This window comes from Carcharhinus amblyrhynchos, unplaced genomic scaffold, assembly GCF_965287045.1.
Source record: "Carcharhinus amblyrhynchos unplaced genomic scaffold, sCarAmb.v2.hapA chromosome_1117, whole genome shotgun sequence".
Lineage (NCBI taxonomy): Eukaryota > Metazoa > Chordata > Chondrichthyes > Carcharhiniformes > Carcharhinidae > Carcharhinus > Carcharhinus amblyrhynchos.
Window position 1 is genome coordinate 543 of NW_027650857.1, and position 21,171 is coordinate 21,713.

The window sequence follows — 21,171 nt, forward strand, 5'->3', positions numbered from 1 at the left end:
GGCAGCACATGCTGGAAGGGCCGAATGGCCTTCTGCTCCTATCTCCCGGTGTTTCTATGTAAGGGGAGGCCATTCTGCCCTTCAAGTCTGTCCCAGCCATCCGATAAGATCGTGGCCAATCAAACCCTTGCTAAGTGCACTTCGAACGTAGAACACAAAACGTAGAACACAGTGGGTTAGCACTGCTGCCTCACAGTGCCAGGGACCCGGGTTCCATTCCCGGTGACACAGTGGGTTAGCACTGCTGCCCCACAGTGCCAGGGACCCGGGTTCCATTCCCGGTGACACAGTGGGTTAGCACTGCTGCCTCACAGCGCCAGGGACCCGGGTTCCATTCCCGGTGACACAGTGGGTTAGCGCTGCTGCCTCACAGCGCCAGGGACCCGGGTTCCATTCCCGGTGACACAGTGGGTTAGCACTGCTGCCTCACAGCGCCAGGGACCCGGGTTCCATTCCCAGTGACACAGTGGGTTAGCACTGCTGCCTCACAGCGCCAGGGACCCGGGTTCCATTCCCAGTGACACAGTGGGTTAACACTGCTGCCTCACAGCGCCAGGGACCCGGGTTCCATTCCCGGTGACACAGTGGGTTAGCGCTGCTGCCTCACAGCGCCAGGGACCCGGGTTCCATTCCCAGTGACACAGTGGGTTAACACTGCTGCCTCACAGCGCCAGGGACCCGGGTTCCATTCCCAGTGACACAGTGGGTTAGCACTGCTGCCTCACAGCGCCAGGGACCCGGGTTCCATTCCCAGTGACACAGTGGGTTAGCGCTGCTGCCTCACAGCGCCAGGGACCCGGGTTCCATTCCCAGTGACACAGTGGGTTAGCACTGCTGCCTCACAGCGCCAGGGACCTGGGTTCCATTCCCGGTGACACAGTGGGTTAGCACTGCTGCCTCACAGCGCCAGGGACCCGGGTTCCATTCCCAGTGACACAGTGGGTTAGCACTGCTGCCTCACAGCGCCAGGGACCCGGGTTCCATTCCCGGTGACACAGTGGGTTAGCGCTGCTGCCTCACAGCGCCAGGGACCCGGGTTCCATTCCCGGTGACACAGTGGGTTAGCGCTGCTGCCTCACAGCGCCAGGGACCCGGGTTCCATTCCCGGTGACACAGTGGGTTCGCGCTGCTGTCTCACAGCGCCAGGGACCCGGGTTCCATTCCCGGTGACACAGTGGGTTAGCACTGCTGCCTCACAGCGCCAGGGACCCGGGTTCCATTCCCGGTGACACAGTGGGTTAGCGCTGCTGCCTCACAGCGCCAGGGACCCGGGTTCCATTCCCGGTGACACAGTGGGTTAACACTGCTGCCTCACAGCGCCAGGGACCCGGGTTCCATTCCCGGTGACACAGTGGGTTAGCGCTGCTGCCTCACAGCGCCAGGGACCCGGGTTCCATTCCCGGTGACACAGTGGGTTCGCGCTGCTGCCTCACAGCGCCAGGGACCCGGGTTCCATTCCCGGTGACACAGTGGGTTAGCACTGCTGCCTCACAGCGCCAGGGACCCGGGTTCCATTCCCGGTGACACAGTGGGTTCGCGCTGCTGTCTCACAGCGCCAGGGACCCGGGTTCCATTCCCGGTGACACAGTGGGTTAGCGCTGCTGCCTCACAGCGCCAGGGACCCGGGTTCCATTCCCGGTGACACAGTGGGTTCGCGCTGCTGTCTCACAGCGCCAGGGACCCGGGTTCCATTCCCGGTGACACAGTGGGTTAGCACTGCTGCCTCACAGCGCCAGGGACCCGGGTTCCATTCCCAGTGACACAGTGGGTTAGCGCTGCTGCCTCACAGCGCCAGGGACCCGGGTTCCATTCCCGGTGACACAGTGGGTTAACACTGCTGCCTCACAGCGCCAGGGACCCGGGTTCCATTCCCGGTGACACAGTGGGTTAGCGCTGCTGCCTCACAGCGCCAGGGACCCAGGTTCCATTCCCGGTGACACAGTGGGTTCGCGCTGCTGTCTCACAGCGCCAGGGACCCGGGTTCCATTCCCGGTGACACAGTGGGTTAGCACTGCTGCCTCACAGCGCCAGGGACCCGGGTTCCATTCCCGGTGACACAGTGGGTTCGCGCTGCTGTCTCACAGCGCCAGGGACCCGGGTTCCATTCCCGGTGACACAGTGGGTTAGCACTGCTGCCTCACAGCGCCAGGGACCCGGGTTCCATTCCTGGTGACACAGTGGGTTAGCGCTGCTGCCTCACAGCGCCAGGGACCCGGGTTCCATTCCCGGTGACACAGTGGGTTAGCGCTGCTGTCTCACAGCGCCAGGGACCCGGGTTCCATTCCCGGTGACACAGTGGGTTAGCGCTGCTGCCTCACGGCGCCAGGGACCCGGGTTCCATTCCCGGTGACACAGTGGGTTAGCACTGCTGCCTCACAGCGCCAGGGACCCGGGTTCCATTCCCGGTGGCACAGTGGGTTAGCACTGCTGCCTCACAGCGCCAGGGACCCGGGTTCCATTCCCAGTGACACAGTGTGTTAGCACTGCTGCCTCACAGCGCCAGGGACCCGGGTTCCATTCCCGGTGACACAGTGTGTTAGCACTGCTGTCTCACAGCGCCAGGGACCCGGGTTCCATTCCCAGTGACACAGTGTGTTAGCACTGCTGCCTCACAGCGCCAGGGACCCGGGTTCCATTCCCGGTGACACAGTGGGTTAGCACTGCTGCCTCACAGCGCCAGGGACCCGGGTTCCATTCCCGGTGACACAGTGGGTTAGCACTGCTGTCTCACAGCGCCAGGGACCCGGGTTCCATTCCCGGTGACACAGTGGGTTAGCACTGCTGTCTCTCAGCGCCAGGGACCCCGGTTCCATTCCCGGTGACACAGTGGGTTAGCGCTGCTGCCTCACAGTGCCAGGGACCCGGGTTCCATTCCCGGTGACACAGTGGGTTAGCGCTGCTGTCTCACAGTGCCAGGGACCCGGGTTCCATTCCCGGTGACACAGTGGGTTAGCACTGCTGCCTCACAGTCCCAGGGACCCGGGTTCCATTCCCGGTGACACAGTGGGTTAGCACTGCTGCCTCACAGCGCCAGGGACCCGGGTTCCATTCCCGGTGACACAGTGGGTTAGCACTGCTGCCTCACAGTCCCAGGGACCCGGGTTCCATTCCCGGTGACACAGTGGGTTAGCACTGCTGCCTCACAGCGCCAGGGACCCCGGGTTCCATTCCCGGTGACACAGTGGGTTAGCACTGCTGCCTCACAGTCCCAGGGACCCGGGTTCCATTCCCGGTGACACAGTGGGTTAGCACTGCTGCCTCACAGCGCCAGGGACCCGGGTTCCATTCCCGGTGACACAGTGGGTTAGCACTGCTGCCTCACAGTGCCAGGGACCCGGGTTCCATTCCCGGTGACACAGTGGGTTAGCGCTGCTGTCTCACAGTGCCAGGGACCCGGGTTCCATTCCCGGTGACACAGTGGGTTAGCACTGCTGCCTCACAGTCCCAGGGACCCGGGTTCCATTCCCGGTGACACAGTGGGTTAGCACTGCTGCCTCACAGCGCCAGGGACCCGGGTTCCATTCCCGGTGACACAGTGGGTTAGCACTGCTGCCTCACAGTCCCAGGACCCGGGTTCCATTCCCGGTGACACAGTGGGTTAGCACTGCTGCCTCACAGCGCCAGGGACCCGGGTTCCATTCCCGGTGACACAGTGGGTTAGCACTGCTGCCTCACAGTCCCAGGGACCCGGGTTCCATTCCCGGTGACACAGTGGGTTAGCACTGCTGCCTCACAGCGCCAGGGACCCGGGTTCCATTCCCGGTGACACAGTGGGTTAGCACTGCTGCCCCACAGCGCCAGGGACCCGGGTTCCATTCCCGGTGACACAGTGGGTTAGCACTGCTGCCTCACAGCGCCAGGGACCCGGGTTCCATTCCCGGTGACACAGTGGGTTAGCACTGCTGCCTCACAGTCCCAGGGACCCGGGTTCCATTCCCGGTGACACAGTGGGTTAGCGCTGCTGCCTCACAGTCCCAGGGACCCGGGTTCCATTCCCGGTGACACAGTGGGTTAGCACTGCTGCCTCACAGCACCAGGGACCCAGGTTCCATTCCCGGTGACACAGTGGGTTAGCGCTGCTGCCTCACAGCACCAGGGACCCGGGTTCCATTCCCGGTGACACAGTGGGTTAGCACTGCTGCCTCACAGCGCCAGGGACCCGGGTTCCATTCCCGGTGACACAGTGGGTTAGCGCTGCTGCCTCACAGTCCCAGGGACCCGGGTTCCATTCCCGGTGACACAGTGGGTTAGCGCTGCTGCCTCACAGTCCCAGGGACCCGGGTTCCATTCCCGGTGGCACAGTGGGTTGGCACTGCTGCCTCACAGCGCCAGGGACCCGGGTTCCATTCCCGGTGACACAGTGGGTTAGCGCTGCTGCCCCACAGTGCCAGGGACCCGGGTTCCATTCCCGGCTTGGGTCGCTGTCTGTGTGGAATCTGCACATTCTCCCCGTGTCTGTGTGGGTTTCCTCCGGGTGCTCCGGTTTCCTCCCACAGTCCAAAGATGTGCCGGTTAGGGTGGATTGGCTGTGCTAAATCCTCCCTCAGCGTAACCCGGACAGGCAGTGGAGTGTGGGGACTGGGGGATTTTCACAGTAACTTCATTGCGGTGTTAATGTAAGCCTTACATGTGACATTAATGAATAAACTTTAAACTCTGTCCCTCCCCAGGGCTGCAGAACATTAACATCACTTTCCGTTGTTTGATTTGCTGTCAGACTCTCAGATTTCAGTCCATCGGCCCTGCCCGATCAGAAAAATCCCATCCCAAAACCCGAAACAGCTGATCCAGAGGCTGCCTTCACTCCCTCACATCACAGGAGGTCACTCAGCCCATCACAGCACTGCCAGCCCTTTCAGATCACATCCCAGCTTAATCCACACGGGATTAATTCACCAGGAAGCAGGTCAAACTTCCAGCCAATCGGTAAAAATGGCAGAACACCGATTGAGATAAAGAGGGACCCGGGGCAGGCGGGAGGCATTGGGGGGGACCCGGGCAGGCGGGAGGCTCGGTGGGGGGGTCCCGGACGGGCGGGAGGCTCGGTGGGGGGGTCCTGGGCGGGCGGGAGGCACTGGGGGGGACCCGGGCGGGCGGGAAGGTCCACGGATTCCCGGAAGTGACAGTGCAGGTCGAGAAGCTCGTTAAGGGAGTGTCTGGAACGCTTGCTTCATCAGCCGGGGCATTGAGTACAGGAGTTGGGAAATCATGTTGCAGCTTTATAAAACCTTGATTAGGCTGCATTTGGAGTATTGCGTGCAGTTTTGGTCACCACACTACCAGGAGGAGGTGGAAGCTTTGGAGAGAGTGCAAAGAAGGTTCACCAGGATGTTGCCTGGTCTGGAGGGTGTTGGCTGTGAGGAGAGGTTGAATAAACTAGGATTATTTTCACTGGAAAGACGGAGGCTGAGGGGAGACCTGATAAAGGTCTGCAATATGACGAGAGGCACAGACAGGGTGGATAGTCAGAGGCTTTTTCCCCAGGGTGGAAGTGACAATTCCAAGAGGGCACAGGTTCAAGATGAGAGGGGGACAGTTGAAGGGAGATGTATGGGGGAAGTTTTTCACACAGAGAGTGGTGGGTGCCAGAGGAGCTGATGGATGGACGACAGCACCATTCCAGAGGGAGCTGCGTGGCGATGTGAACGCAGAGGGAACGGAGGGATAGTATTGGTGAAAGCCTGCTGGGCCGAGGGGTTCCTGTCTTGTACTGTTCTCTGATCCCTCTCACAAACCACAGCACTCTCTGCGTGACCAGAAACAATGAGGTATTTTTTTATTTCTCTCTCAGGTGAGGGACAGGATTGGATAGATCCTGTATTCCGGGTGGGATAGGGAGTGTCTTACAGCCAATCACAGCAAGGATACAGAGAGAAAAATATAAACCGTAATATTCCCAAACTGAAAAAACAGAATAAAAACACACACAGACACACACAGAGCCAGGACTGCACAGGATTCCCCCAAAATAACCCCCCCGCCGTTCAATAACATTTTCCCATCGGGAGGGGAGGGGAGGGGAGGGGGTGCCACAGCCTCCAGATCCCCACACGGGAATCTCCTCCAGACTCCTGTTCCCTAACAGGGAGTTTGGATTCTGGGGGGTGGGGTGGGGTGGGGGGGGGTGGGGGTGCCAGGCTGCTGGGGAAGTGGGCGGAGGGGTGGGGGAAAGGGGAAGGGAGGTGGGAGAGGGGCGGGGGGGAGGAGGGGGGTAGGAGAGGGAGGGGGAAAGGTGGGAGAGGGGCGGGGGGGAGGAGGGGGGTAGGAGAGGGAGGGGGAAAGGTGGGAGAGGGGTGGGGGGAGGAGGGGGGTAGGAGGGGGAGGGGCCTGTCACACTTTGATGGGGGTTTTTCCCTGCGCCTTCTGGAAATCCTGCTGTAATTTGGCCAGCGTGGCTCTCTGCTGCTCCGATTTCTTCTCCAGTTCCTTCATCTGTCCCTCGTATCGTTTTCTGAAAGAACGGAAAACATTGGGAATGTGAGAAACAGGATTGGAGGGTGGGCCGTTCAGTCCCTGCTCCCCCCCCCCCCCCCATTTGATACTATCACGCCTGATCTCAGTTTCCAACTCCCTTTCTCCCCACTCGCTCCACCCAACCTGTAATCCTCCGTCCGCCTCCCCATCCCATAATCTCCCCCCACCCCCCATCCCGTAATCTCCCCCCACCCCCAACCTGTAATCCTCCGTCCACCTCCCCATCCCATAATCTCCCCCTGCCCCCCATCCCGTAATCTCCCCCCACCCCCAACCTGTAATCCTCCATCCACCTCCCCCCCCATCCCATAATCTCCCCCCACCCCCAACCTGTAATCCTCCCTCCATCTCCCCCGCCCATCCCATAATCCAATCCCTCAGGAAGGGAGAATTCCAAAGATTCACAACTCCTAGAGTGAGGCCCCCACAGCTGAACAGCTGAAGAGGGGCTGGAGGAGGTGTGGTTCAAAACATGTCTGATTGCGAGTGTGGGTAGCCGGGGGGGGGGGGGGGGGGGATGGGGGTCAGCGGCAGAGGGGGAAGGGCGAGCGGTATGTGGGGAGGGGGAGCGGGGGGCTGGAGGATGAAGGGGAGTATGGGAAGGGGGGAGTGGAAGGACGAGGGAGGGGGGGGGTGACCAAGGTCTCGCTGAGTATGTGCCCCTCTCAGTGTAGACCCGTACAAGTAATCCGTCTTCCTATTATTGCTACCAAAGTGGATCACCTGACATTTATCCAGGTTACACTGGGAGGGAGACAGCACAGTGCAGGAATTGGGGGGAGATGTGAGATGGGACAGTGGGGTTCGAAGCTATTCAGTGAGACATTACAGGATGATGAACAGTTTCTCTGAGATCTGGAACTCAGTCCAGGAGGAAGCAGGGGACTAACATTTCTCCGTTAATGTATTCCAATCGCTTAGCAACCGTCGATTTGGCTTCCTCCAGATCCTGCCTGACCAGAACTGGACCAATCAGCTTGAAAACACTGTTCGTCGATTCCAAGAGGTCCAACTCCTGAGGGGAAAAGAGAGAAACTTGGAATTAGGGAGGTGCTGGTCAGTTAAATATCCCCTCTCTTTGCCTGCACAGGAGCATCAAGCTCCAGCTCAAACCCGGAGACCTGGGGAGAGTGAAGATACCAAACAGCACAAAACACCCACAGAGCGACACAAAGATCGGCCGAGCGGCTAACAGCGAAGAGGAGTGTCTCCGGCTACAAGAAGATAAAGACGGACAGATAAGTGGCAGCTGGAATTTAGAGGTGATGCCTTTGGAAGGAGTAGGTTGATGAGAAATACTTAATGAACGGTGGGAGACTGGGAAGTTCCGTGGAACACGAGGACCTCGGTGAATTTATCCCCAGGTCTCCGACGGTGGAAGGGCAGGTAAATAGGGTGGTGAAAAAGGCATACGGCACGCTCGACTTATCAATCGAGGCATAGATCACCAAAGCAGAGAGGTCAGGATGGAGTTGTATCGAAATTTGGTGAGGCCACAGCTGGAATACTGTGCGCAATTCTGATTGCCACATTATAGGAAGGATGTGATTGCACTGGAGGGGGTGCAGAGGAGGTTCAGCAGGATACTGCCTGGGATGGAGCGTTTCAATGATGGAGAGAGGTTGGATAGGCTTGGGTTGTTTCCTCTGGAGCAGAGAAGACTGAGGGGCAACCTGATTGAGGTGTACAAGATTATAAGAAACATGGACAGGGTGGATAAGAGCTAGCTGCTCCCCTTCATTGAAGGGTCAGTCACAAGGGGACATAGGTTCAAGGTGAAGGCGGGGAGGTTTAGGGGGGACATGAGGAAATAGCTTTTTTACTCAGAGGGTGGTGAGAGTCTGGAATGCGCTGCTTGGGAGGGTGCTGGAGGGGGGATGCCTCACATCCTTTAGAAAATACCTGGATCAGCACTTGGCCCACCATAACATTCAGGGCTACGGGTCAGGGACTGGCAGATGGGATTAGGTGGGAGTTCAGGTGTTTCTAATGTGTCAGTACAGACTCAATGGGCCAAAGGGCCTCTTCTGCACTGTCGGATTCCGTGCTGCAATGGTCTGTGAAATATTCCCAATCTCTGGACACAAGCTTCAGCGGGAAGTCTCCCAGAGATCTTCCTGGATTAATCCCAATCATCTGACTGCAGTGAGGTCTGTCTGAGGTTCAGGCAGACGTCTGCACAGACGAGACTCTCAGACAGTGTGGTCTGTGTGAGGCTCAGACAGACGTCTGCACAGATGAGATTTACAGAAAGCTCCTCACCTCCTTCACGATCGTGTTCTCCGTCACTTGAGCCTCCAGTTTCTGTCGAGCTGAAAGGCACTTACTGAGATCTACACAGAGAGAAACAACAGACTGAGGGGAGGGTGGAGGGGTGGGGGGAGGGGCAGGGGGTGGGGGAAGGTTGATCTTGAGTGTGTGGATGGCGTTTGAAGAGGGCCATCCCACACCCCCGCTTCTTGACTTCAGACAACCACACAACCTCAAACAGACCATTGTTCACAACAAACTACCCAGCCTTCAGGAGAACAGTGACCACAATACCACACAACCCTGCCACAGCAACCTCTGCAAGACATGCCGGATCATCGACATGGATACCATCATCACACGTGAGAATACCATCCACCAGGTACACGGTAAATACTCTTGCAACTCGGTCAACATTGTCTACCTGATACGTTGCAAGAAAGGATGTCCCGAAGCATGGTACATTGGGAGACCATGCAGACGCTACGACAACGGATGAATGAACATCGCTCGACAATCACCAGGCAAGACTGTTCCCTTCCTGTTGGTGAACACTTCAGTGGTCACGGGCATTCAGCCTCTGACCTTCGGGTAAGCATTCTCCAAGGCGGCCTTCACGACACACGACAGCGCAGAGTCGCTGAACAGAGACTGACAGCAAGTTCCGCACACATGAGGACGGCCTCAACAGGGATCTTGGGTTCATGTCGCACTATCTGTAACCCCCGTGACTTGCCTGGGTTTGCAAAACCTCACTAACTGTCCTGTCTGAGACAATACACATCTCTTTAACCTGTGCTTAACCCTCTCTCCACTCACATTGTCTGTACCTTTAAGACTTGATTCCCTGTAAAGACTCACATTCCAATCAGTATTCTGTAAATTGAGTTTGTGTCTTTATATACCCAGTTTGTGATCAGAACTCCCACTCACCTGACGAAGGAACAGCGTGTTCCAAAAGCTTGTGGCATTTGCTACAGATAAACTTGTTGGATTTTAAGCTGCTGAGGTTTCTTACTGTTTTTACCCCAGTCCAACACCAGCTCCTCCACATCATAACTACCAGAGCAGGTCAGAGGCTGGGAATCCTGCAGAGAGTAACCCACCTCCCGACTCCCCCCCCCGAACCCTGTCCACTGGGAATCCTGCGGAGAGTAACTCACTCCCGACTCCCCCCCCCGAACCCTGTCCACTGGGAATCCTGCAGAGAGTAACCCACCTCCCGACTCCCCCCCCGAACCCTGTCCACTGGGAATCCTGCGGAGAGTAACTCACCTCCCGACTCCCCCCCCCCGAACCCTGTCCACTGGGAATCCTGCAGAGAGTAACTCACCTCCCGACTCCCCACCCGAACCTGTCCACTGGGAATCCTGCGGAGAGTAACTCACCTCCTGACTCCCCCCCGAACCCTGTCCACTGGGAATCCTGCGGAGAGTAACTCACCTCCCGACTCCCCCCCGCCCCCAAAGCCTGTCCACCATCTACAAGGACACAAGTCAGGAGTGTGATGGAATACTCCCCACTTCCCTGGATGGGTGCGGTTCCAACAACACTCGAGAAACCTCGACACCGTCCAGGACAAAGCAGCCCCGCTGGATCGCGACTCCATCCACAAACACTCACTCCCTCCACCACCGACACACAGTGACAGCCTGTCTACCATCTACAAGATGCATCGTAGCATTCTTTCAAAATTCATCTGTGGGATGTGGGCATTGCTGACTGGCCTAGCACTTATTGAGAAGGTGGTGGGTGAGCTGTCTTCCTGAACCCATTGCAGTCCCTGAGGCGTAGGTACACCCACAGTGCTGTTAGGGAGGGAGATACAGGAATTTGACCCAATGACAGTGAAGGAATGGCCGATGTTATTTCCAAGTCAGGATGGTAAGCGACTCGAAGGGACCCTCCAGGTGGGGGAACCTCCATTTCACCAATAAACATACAACCTCTTCCACCCAAAACCACAAGGACAGCAGATGCAGGGGAGCTCTGTCTTCAAGTTCCCTCTGAAATCAGAACGATGGGCTGGGGGGCAGGTTCTGTACCCCGAAGGCCACCGGTCGGACAGGACTAGTGAATCCTCAATGGGGGAGGTTTCGGGGTGTGATCAGTGTCTGAGGGCAGGGTTGCCAGTCTCTCAGGTTGCTGGCTGTGTCACAGAGGGCTCGATGGCACAGGGACATTGCCAGAACACACAGTAAATCCAGGAGTGTTTCAAAACCCACACGTTAATTTTTCACTGAGCAGTCTGCAGATTTCTCGCACAAAGGCGTTCTGTGTCGAGTTCCTTTGTTCCGGCTCACTGGCACGGAGCAGAGGCAGTAAACCTTTGTAATACAAACAAGTTAACCACAAATTTACATGCAGGATGGAATTACTAGCTACATGGAAATAAGTCAGCAGACTGGATATCTATAAATAGAGTATTTCTGATCTCGCTGATCTTTATAAACTGCACTGTGTGATATTACAGTGATATTGAGGATATAATTCCCCTTGCTGCTCTGTCTCTGTGTTGTATATACTCTATACACCGCACTGTGTGATATTACAGTGATATATATCAGATATGGAGGATATAATTCCCCTTGCTGCTCTGTCTCTGTGTTGTATATACTCTATACACCGCACTGTGTGATATTACAGTGATATATACCAGATATGGAGGATATAATTCCCCTTGCTGCTCTGTCTCTGTGTTGTATATATTCTATCCACCGCACTGTGATATTACAGTGATATATATCAGATATTGAGGATATAATTCCCCTTGCTGCTCTGTCTCTGTGTTGTATATACTCTATACACCGCACTGTGTGATATTACAGTGATATATATCAGATATGGAGGATATAATTCCCCTTGCTGCTCTGTCTCTGTGTTGTATACACTCTATACACCGCACTGTGTGATATTACAGTGATATATACCAGATATTGAGGATACAATTCCCCTTGCTGCTCTGTCTCTGTGTTGTATATACTCTATACACCACACTGTGTGATATTACAGTGATATATATCAGATATTGGGGATATGATGTAGTGGGGATATATTGTATTGAGGCTGTAGTGGGGATATATTGGGGTTGTATTGGGGATATATTAAGGATGTTTTGGGGTTATATTGAAGATAATATTGGGGATGTATTGGATATGTATTATAGTTGTATTGGGTATATTCTTTCTGTATTGGGGATGTAGTGGGGACATGTTGTTGTGTTGGAGATATGTTGGTGATATATTATAGTTATATTGGTGACTATAACGGGTATACAGTGTTATATTGGTGACTGTAACGGGTATACAATGTTATATTGGTGACTATAACAGGTATACAGTGTTATATTGGTGACTATAACGGGTATACAGTGTTATATTGGTGACTATAACGGGTATACAGTGTTATATTGGTGACTATAACGGGTATACAGTGTTATATTGGTGACTATAACGGGTATACAGTGTTATATTGGTGACTATAACGGGTATACAGTGTTATATTGGTGACTATAATGGGTATACAGTGTTATATTGGTGATTATAACGGGTATATACGGAGACACTGACCTTTCTGAACTGCCTGGTATTTCTGATTATAGTTATATTGGGTATATAATGTTATATTAGTGACTATATTGGGTATATAATGTTATATTAATGATTATAACAGGTATATAAAGTTATATTAATGATTATAACAGGTATATAAAGTTATATTAGTGATTATAACAGGTATATAAAGTTATATTAGTGATTATAACAGGTATATAATGTTATATTAGTGATTATAACAGGTATATAATGTTATATTAGTGATTATAACAGGTATATAATGTTATATTAGTGATAATAACTCTGATATAATGTTATATTAGTGAATATATTGGGTATATAATGTTATATTAGTGAATATATTGGGTATATAATGTTATATTAGTGAATATATTGGGTATATAATGTTATATTAGTGAATATACGGACATTCTGACCTTTTTGAACTGCCTGGTATTTCTGATTATAGTTATATTGGGTATATAATGTTATATTAGTGAATATATTGGGTATATAATGTTATATTAGTGAATATACGGACACTCTGACCTTTCTGAACTGCCTGGTATTTCTGATTATAGTTATATTGGGTATATAATGTTATATTAGTGATTATACAGAGACGCTGACCTTTCTGAACTGCCTGGTATTTCTGATTATAGTTATATTGGATATATAATGTTGAATTAGTGAATATATTGGATATATAATGTTATATTAGTGAATATATTGGGTATATAATGTTATATTAGTGAATATACAGAGACGCTGACCTTTTTGAACTGCCTGGTATTTCTGATTATAGTTATATTAGATATATAATGTTATATTAGTGATTATATTGGGTATATAATGTTATATTAGTGATTATAACGCTGATATACGGACACTCTGACCTTTCTGAACTGCCTGCTATTTCTGATTATAGTTATATTGGGTATATAATGTTATATTAGTGAATATATTGGGTATATAATGTTATATTAGTGAATATACGGACACTCTGACCTTTCTGAACTGCCTGGTATTTCTGATTATAGTTATATTGGGTATATAATGTTATATTAGTGAATATATTGGGTATATAATGTTATATTAGTGATTATATTGGGTATATAATGTTATATTAGTGAATATATAGGGTATATAATGTTATATTAGTGAATATACGGACACTCTGACCTTTCTGAACTGCCTGGTATTTCTGATTATAGTTATATTGGGTATATAATGTTATATTAGTGATTATATTGGGTATATAATGTTATATTAGTGAATATATTGGGTATATAATGTTATATTAGTGATTATATTGGGTATATAATGTTATATTAATGATTATAACGCTGATATACGGACACTCTGACCTTTCTGAACCGCCTGGTATTTCTGATTATAGTTATATTGGGTATATAATGTTATATTAGTGATTATATTGGGTATATAATGTTATATTAGTGAATATATAGGGTATATAATGTTATATTAGTGAATATACGGACACTCTGACCTTTCTGAACCGCCTGGTATTTCTGATTATAGTTATATTGGGTATATAATGTTATATTAGTGATTATATTGGGTATATAATGTTATATTAGTGAATATACGGACACTCTGACCTTTCTGAACTGCCTGGTATTTCTGATTATAGTTATATTGGGTATATAATGTTATATTAGTGAATATATTGGGTATATAATGTTATATTAGTGAATATACGGACACTCTGACCTTTCTGAACTGCCTGGTATTTCTGATTATAGTTATATTGGGTATATAATGTTATATTAGTGAATATATTGGGTATATAATGTTATATTAGTGAATATATTGGGTATATAATGTTATATTAGTGATTATATTGGGTATATAATGTTATATTAATGATTATAACGGGTATATAATGTTATATTAATGATTATAACGGGTATATAATGTTATATTAGTGATTATACAGAGACGCTGACCTTTTTGAACTGCCTGGTATTTCTGATTATAGTTATATTGGGTATATAATGTTATATTAGTGAATATATTGGATATATATTATATTAGTGATTATATTGGGTATATAATGTTATATTAATGATTATAACGCTGATATACGGACACTCTGACCTTTTTGAACTGCCTGGTATTTCTGATTATAGTTATATTGGATATATAATGTTATATTAGTGAATATATTGGGTATATAATGTTATATTAGTGAATATATTGGGTGTATAATGTTATATTAGTGAATATATTGGGTATATAATGTTATATTAGTGAATATACGGACATTCTGACCTTTTTGAACTGCCTGGTATTTCTGATTATAGTTATATTGGATATATAATGTTATATTAGTGATTATATTGGGTATATAATGTTATATTAATGATTATAACGCTGATATACGGACACTCTGACCTTTTTGAACTGCCTGGTATTTCTGATTATAGTTATATTGGATATATAATGTTATATTAGTGATTATATTGGGTATATAATGTTATATTAGTGAATATACGGACACTCTGACCTTTTTGAACTGCCTGGTATTTCTGATTATAGTTATATTGGGTATATAATGTTATATTAGTGATTATAACGCTGATATACGGACATTCTGACCTTTTTGAACTGCCTGGTATTTCTGATTATAGTTATATTGGGTATATAATGTTATATTAGTGAATATATTGGGTGTATAATGTTATATTAGTGAATATATTGGGTATATAATGTTATATTAGTGAATATACGGACACTCTGACCTTTTTGAACTGCCTGGTATTTCTGATTATAGTTATATTGGATATATAATGTTATATTAGTGATTATATTGGGTATATAATGTTATATTAGTGAATATACAGACATTCTGACCTTTCTGAACTGCCTGGTATTTCTGATTATAGTTATATTGGGTATATAATGTTATATTAGTGAATATATTGGGTGTATAATGTTATATTAGTGAATATATTGGGTATATAATGTTATATTAGTGATTATAACGCTGATATACGGACACTCTGACCTTTCTGAACTGCCTGCTATTTCTGATTATAGTTATATTGGGTATATAATGTTATATTAGTGAATATATTGGGTATATAATGTTATATTAGTGAATATACGGACACTCTGACCTTTCTGAACTGCCTGGTATTTCTGATTATAGTTATATTGGGTATATAATGTTATATTAGTGAATATATTGGGTATATAATGTTATATTAGTGATTATATTGGGTATATAATGTTATATTAGTGAATATATAGGGTATATAATGTTATATTAGTGAATATACGGACACTCTGACCTTTCTGAACTGCCTGGTATTTCTGATTATAGTTATATTGGGTATATAATGTTATATTAGTGATTATATTGGGTATATAATGTTATATTAGTGAATATATTGGGTATATAATGTTATATTAGTGATTATATTGGGTATATAATGTTATATTAATGATTATAACGCTGATATACGGACACTCTGACCTTTCTGAACCGCCTGGTATTTCTGATTATAGTTATATTGGGTATATAATGTTATATTAGTGATTATATTGGGTATATAATGTTATATTAGTGAATATATAGGGTATATAATGTTATATTAGTGAATATACGGACACTCTGACCTTTCTGAACCGCCTGGTATTTCTGATTATAGTTATATTGGGTATATAATGTTATATTAGTGATTATATTGGGTATATAATGTTATATTAGTGAATATACGGACACTCTGACCTTTCTGAACTGCCTGGTATTTCTGATTATAGTTATATTGGGTATATAATGTTATATTAGTGAATATATTGGGTATATAATGTTATATTAGTGAATATACGGACACTCTGACCTTTCTGAACTGCCTGGTATTTCTGATTATAGTTATATTGGGTATATAATGTTATATTAGTGAATATATTGGGTATATAATGTTATATTAGTGAATATATTGGGTATATAATGTTATATTAGTGATTATATTGGGTATATAATGTTATATTAATGATTATAACGGGTATATAATGTTATATTAGTGATTATACAGAGACGCTGACCTTTTTGAACTGCCTGGTATTTCTGATTATAGTTATATTGGGTATATAATGTTATATTAGTGAATATATTGGATATATATTATATTAGTGATTATATTGGGTATATAATGTTATATTAATGATTATAACGCTGATATACGGACACTCTGACCTTTTTGAACTGCCTGGTATTTCTGATTATAGTTATATTGGATATATAATGTTATATTAGTGAATATATTGGGTATATAATGTTATATTAGTGAATATATTGGGTGTATAATGTTATATTAGTGAATATATTGGGTATATAATGTTATATTAGTGAATATACGGACATTCTGACCTTTTTGAACTGCCTGGTATTTCTGATTATAGTTATATTGGATATATAATGTTATATTAGTGATTATATTGGGTATATAATGTTATATTAATGATTATAACGCTGATATACGGACACTCTGACCTTTTTGAACTGCCTGGTATTTCTGATTATAGTTATATTGGATATATAATGTTATATTAGTGATTATATTGGGTATATAATGTTATATTAGTGAATATACGGACACTCTGACCTTTTTGAACTGCCTGGTATTTCTGATTATAGTTATATTGGGTATATAATGTTATATTAGTGATTATAACGCTGATATACGGACATTCTGACCTTTTTGAACTGCCTGGTATTTCTGATTATAGTTATATTGGGTATATAATGTTATATTAGTGAATATATTGGGTGTATAATGTTATATTAGTGAATATATTGGGTATATAATGTTATATTAGTGAATATACGGACACTCTGACCTTTTTGAACTGCCTGGTATTTCTGATTATAGTTATATTGGATATATAATGTTATATTAGTGATTATATTGGGTATATAATGTTATATTAGTGAATATACAGACATTCTGACCTTTCTGAACTGCCTGGTATTTCTGATTATAGTTATATTGGGTATATAATGTTATATTAGTGAATATATTGGGTGTATAATGTTATATTAGTGAATATATTGGGTATATAATGTTGTATTAGTGATATACGGACATTCTGACCTTTTTGAACTGCCTGGTATTTCTGATTATAGTTATATTGGATATATAATGTTATATTAGTGATTATATTGGGTATATAATGTTATATTAATGATTATAACGCTGATATACGGACACTCTGACCTTTTCGAACTGCCTGGTATTTCTGATTATAGTTATATTGGATATATAATGTTATATTAGTGATTATATTGGGTATATAATGTTATATTAGTGAATATACGGACACTCTGACCTTTTTGAACTGCCTGGTATTTCTGATTATAGTTATATTGGGTATATAATGTTATATTAGTGATTATAACGCTGATATACGGACATTCTGACCTTTTTGAACTGCCTGGTATTTCTGATTATAGTTATATTGGGTATATAATGTTATATTAGTGAATGTATTGGGTATATAATGTTATATTAGTGAATATACGGACACTCTGACCTTTCTGAACTGCCTGGTATTTCTGATTATAGTTATATTGGGTATATAATGTTATATTAGTGAATATATTGGATCTATAATGTTATATTAGTGAATATATTGGGTATATAATGTTATATTAGTGATTATAACGCTGATATACGGACACACTGACCTTTCTGAACTGCCTGCTATTTCTGATTATAGTTATATTGGGTATATAATGTTATATTAGTGAATATATTGGATCTATAATGTTATATTAGTGATTATATTGGGTATATAATGTTATATTAATGATTATAACGCTGATATACGGACATTCTGACCTTTTTGAACTGCCTGGTATTTCTGATTATAGTTATATTGGATATATAATGTTATATTGGTGAATATATTGGATATATAATGTTATATTGGTGAATATATTGGGTATATAATGTTATATTAGTGATTATATTGGGTATATAATGTTATATTAGTGACTCTATTGGGTATATAATGTTATATTAGTGAATATATTGGGTATATAATGTTATATTAGTGAATATATTGGGTATATAATGTTATATTAGTGAATATATTGGGTATATAATGTTATATTAGTGAATATATTGGGTATATAATGTTATATTAGTGAATATACGGACACTCTGACCTTTTTGAACTGCCTGGTATTTCTGATTATAGTTATATTGGGTATATAATGTTATATTAGTGAATATATTGGGTATATAATGTTATATTAGTGAATATATTGGGTATATAATGTTATATTAGTGATTATACAGAGACGCTGACCTTTTTGAACTGCCTGGTATTTCTGATTATAGTTATATTGGGTATATAATGTTATATTAGTGAATATATTGGGTATATAATGTTATATTAGTGATTATATTGGATATATAATGTTATATTAGTGATTATAACGCTGATATACGGACACTCTGACCTTTTTGAACTGCCTGGTATTTCTGATTATAGTTATATTGGGTATATAATGTTATATTAGTGACTATATTGGGTATATAATGTTATATTAGTGATTATATTGGGTATATAATGTTATATTAGTGAATATACGGACACTCTGACCTTTCTGAACTGCCTGGTATTTCTGATTATAGTTATATTGGGTATATAATGTTATATTAGTGATTATATTGGGTATATAATGTTATATTAGTGATTATATTGGGTATATAATGTTATATTAGTGATTATATTGGATATATAATGTTATATTAGTGATTATACACAGACGCTGACCTTTTTGAACTGCCTGGTATTTCTGATTATAGTTATATTGGATATATAATGTTATATTAGTGATTATATTGGGTATATAATGTTATATTAATGATTATACGGACACGCTGACCTTTTTGAACTGCCTGGTATTTCTGATTATAGTTATATTGGGTATATAATGTTATATTAGTGATTATATTGGGTATATAATGTTATATTAATGATTATACGGACACTCTGACCTTTTTGAACTGCCTGGTATTTCTGATTATAGTTATATTGGGTATATAATGTTATATTAGTGATTATATTGGGTATATAATGTTATATTAGTGATTATATTGGGTATACAATGTTATATTAATGATTATAACGCTGATATACGGACACTCTGACCTTTTTGAACTGCCTGGTATTTCTGATTATAGTTATATTGGGTATATAATGTTATATTAGTGAATATATTGGGTATATAATGTTATATTAGTGAATATATTGGGTATATAATGTTATATTAGTGAATATATTGGGTATATAATGTTATATTAGTGAATATATTGGGTATATAATGTTATATTAGTGATTATATTGGGTATATAATGTTATATTAGTGACTATATTGGGTATATAATGTTATATTAGTGATTATATTGGGTATATAATGTTATATTAGTGACTATATTGGGTATATAATGTTATATTAGTGATTATATTGGGTATATAATGTTATATTAGTGACTATATTGGGTATATAATGTTATATTAGTGATTATATTGGGTATATAATGTTATATTAGTGAATATATTGGGTATATAATGTTATATTAGTGAATATATTGGGTATATAATGTTATATTAGTGATTATACAGAGACGCTGACCTTTCTGAACTGCCTGGTATTTCTGATTATAGTTATATTGGATATATAATGTTATATTAGTGACTCTATTGGGTATATAATGTTATATTAGTGATTATATTGGGTATATAATGTTATATTAGTGATTATATTGGGTATATAATGTTATATTAATGATTATATTGGGTATATAATGTTATATTAGTGATTATATTGGGTATATAATGTTATATTAATGATTATAACGCTGATATACGGACACGCTGACCTTTTTGAACTGCCTGGTATTTCTGATTATAGTTATATTGGGTATATAATGTTATATTAGTGATTATATTGGGTATATAATGTTATATTAGTGATTATATTGGGTATATAATGTTATATTAGTGAATATAACGCTGATATAATGTTATATTAGTGATTACACAGAGACGCTGACCTTTCTGAACTGCCTGGTATTTCTGATTATAGTTATATTGGGTATATAATGTTATATTAGTGAATATATTGGGTATATAATGTTATATTAGTGATTATACTGGGTATATAATGTTATATTAGTGATTATACAGAGACTCTGACCTTTTTGAACTGCCTGGTATTTCTGATTATAGTTATATTGGGTATATAATGTTATATTAGTGAATATATTGGGTATATAATGTTATATTGGTGATTATAACAGGTATATAATGTTATATTAGTGATTATACAGAGACGCTGACCTTTTTGAACTGCCTGGTATTTCTGATTATAGTTATATTGGGTATATAATGTTATATTAGTGAATATATTGGGTATATAATGTTATATTAGTGAATATATTGGGTATATAATGTTATATTAGTGATTATATTGGGTATATAATGTTATATTAGTGATTATAACGCTGATATACGGACACGCTGACCTTTTTGAACTGCCTGGTATTTCTCCACCTCACTCTGCAGCTTCCTCTGCAGAACCTCCGCCATCTTGCTGCCGTCACGTGTCCGCTCCAGTCGCCCTTTGACCTGGGCCCCGCCTCCTGCCCCCTGGGGTGACGTCACCAGTCCCGTCTCCCGCGCCCTGTGGTGACATCATCATCCCCGCCCATTTCCCCGGCGTGGTGACGTCAGAGCGTCGCGCATTCTCCGGCCTCGTGCTTCTGGGAGACGTTCATCCAATGGGGTAACGGCAGCAGGAGGCCCCGCCCACATCGGCAGCATGAGACGTCATCACGCCATCACGCCGCGG

The 21,171-nt window shown here is 43.8% G+C and overlaps 1 protein-coding gene across 1 annotated transcript; it reads right to left on the reverse strand.

The window, feature by feature from the left end:
- Nucleotides 1–6,302: 6,302 nt before the first annotated feature.
- pfdn6 (prefoldin subunit 6) lies at nt 6,303–20,963 on the reverse strand. The gene is made up of 4 exons (XM_080185003.1): nt 20,846–20,963; nt 8,737–8,807; nt 7,365–7,489; nt 6,303–6,451 (listed from the first exon to the last, which is right to left on the reverse strand). Exons 1-4 carry the CDS (start codon nt 20,907–20,909, stop codon nt 6,331–6,333), a joined length of 381 nt encoding a protein of 126 aa, XP_080041129.1. The 5' UTR covers nt 20,910–20,963; the 3' UTR covers nt 6,303–6,330.
- Between the last annotated feature and the right edge of the window lie 208 nt (nt 20,964–21,171).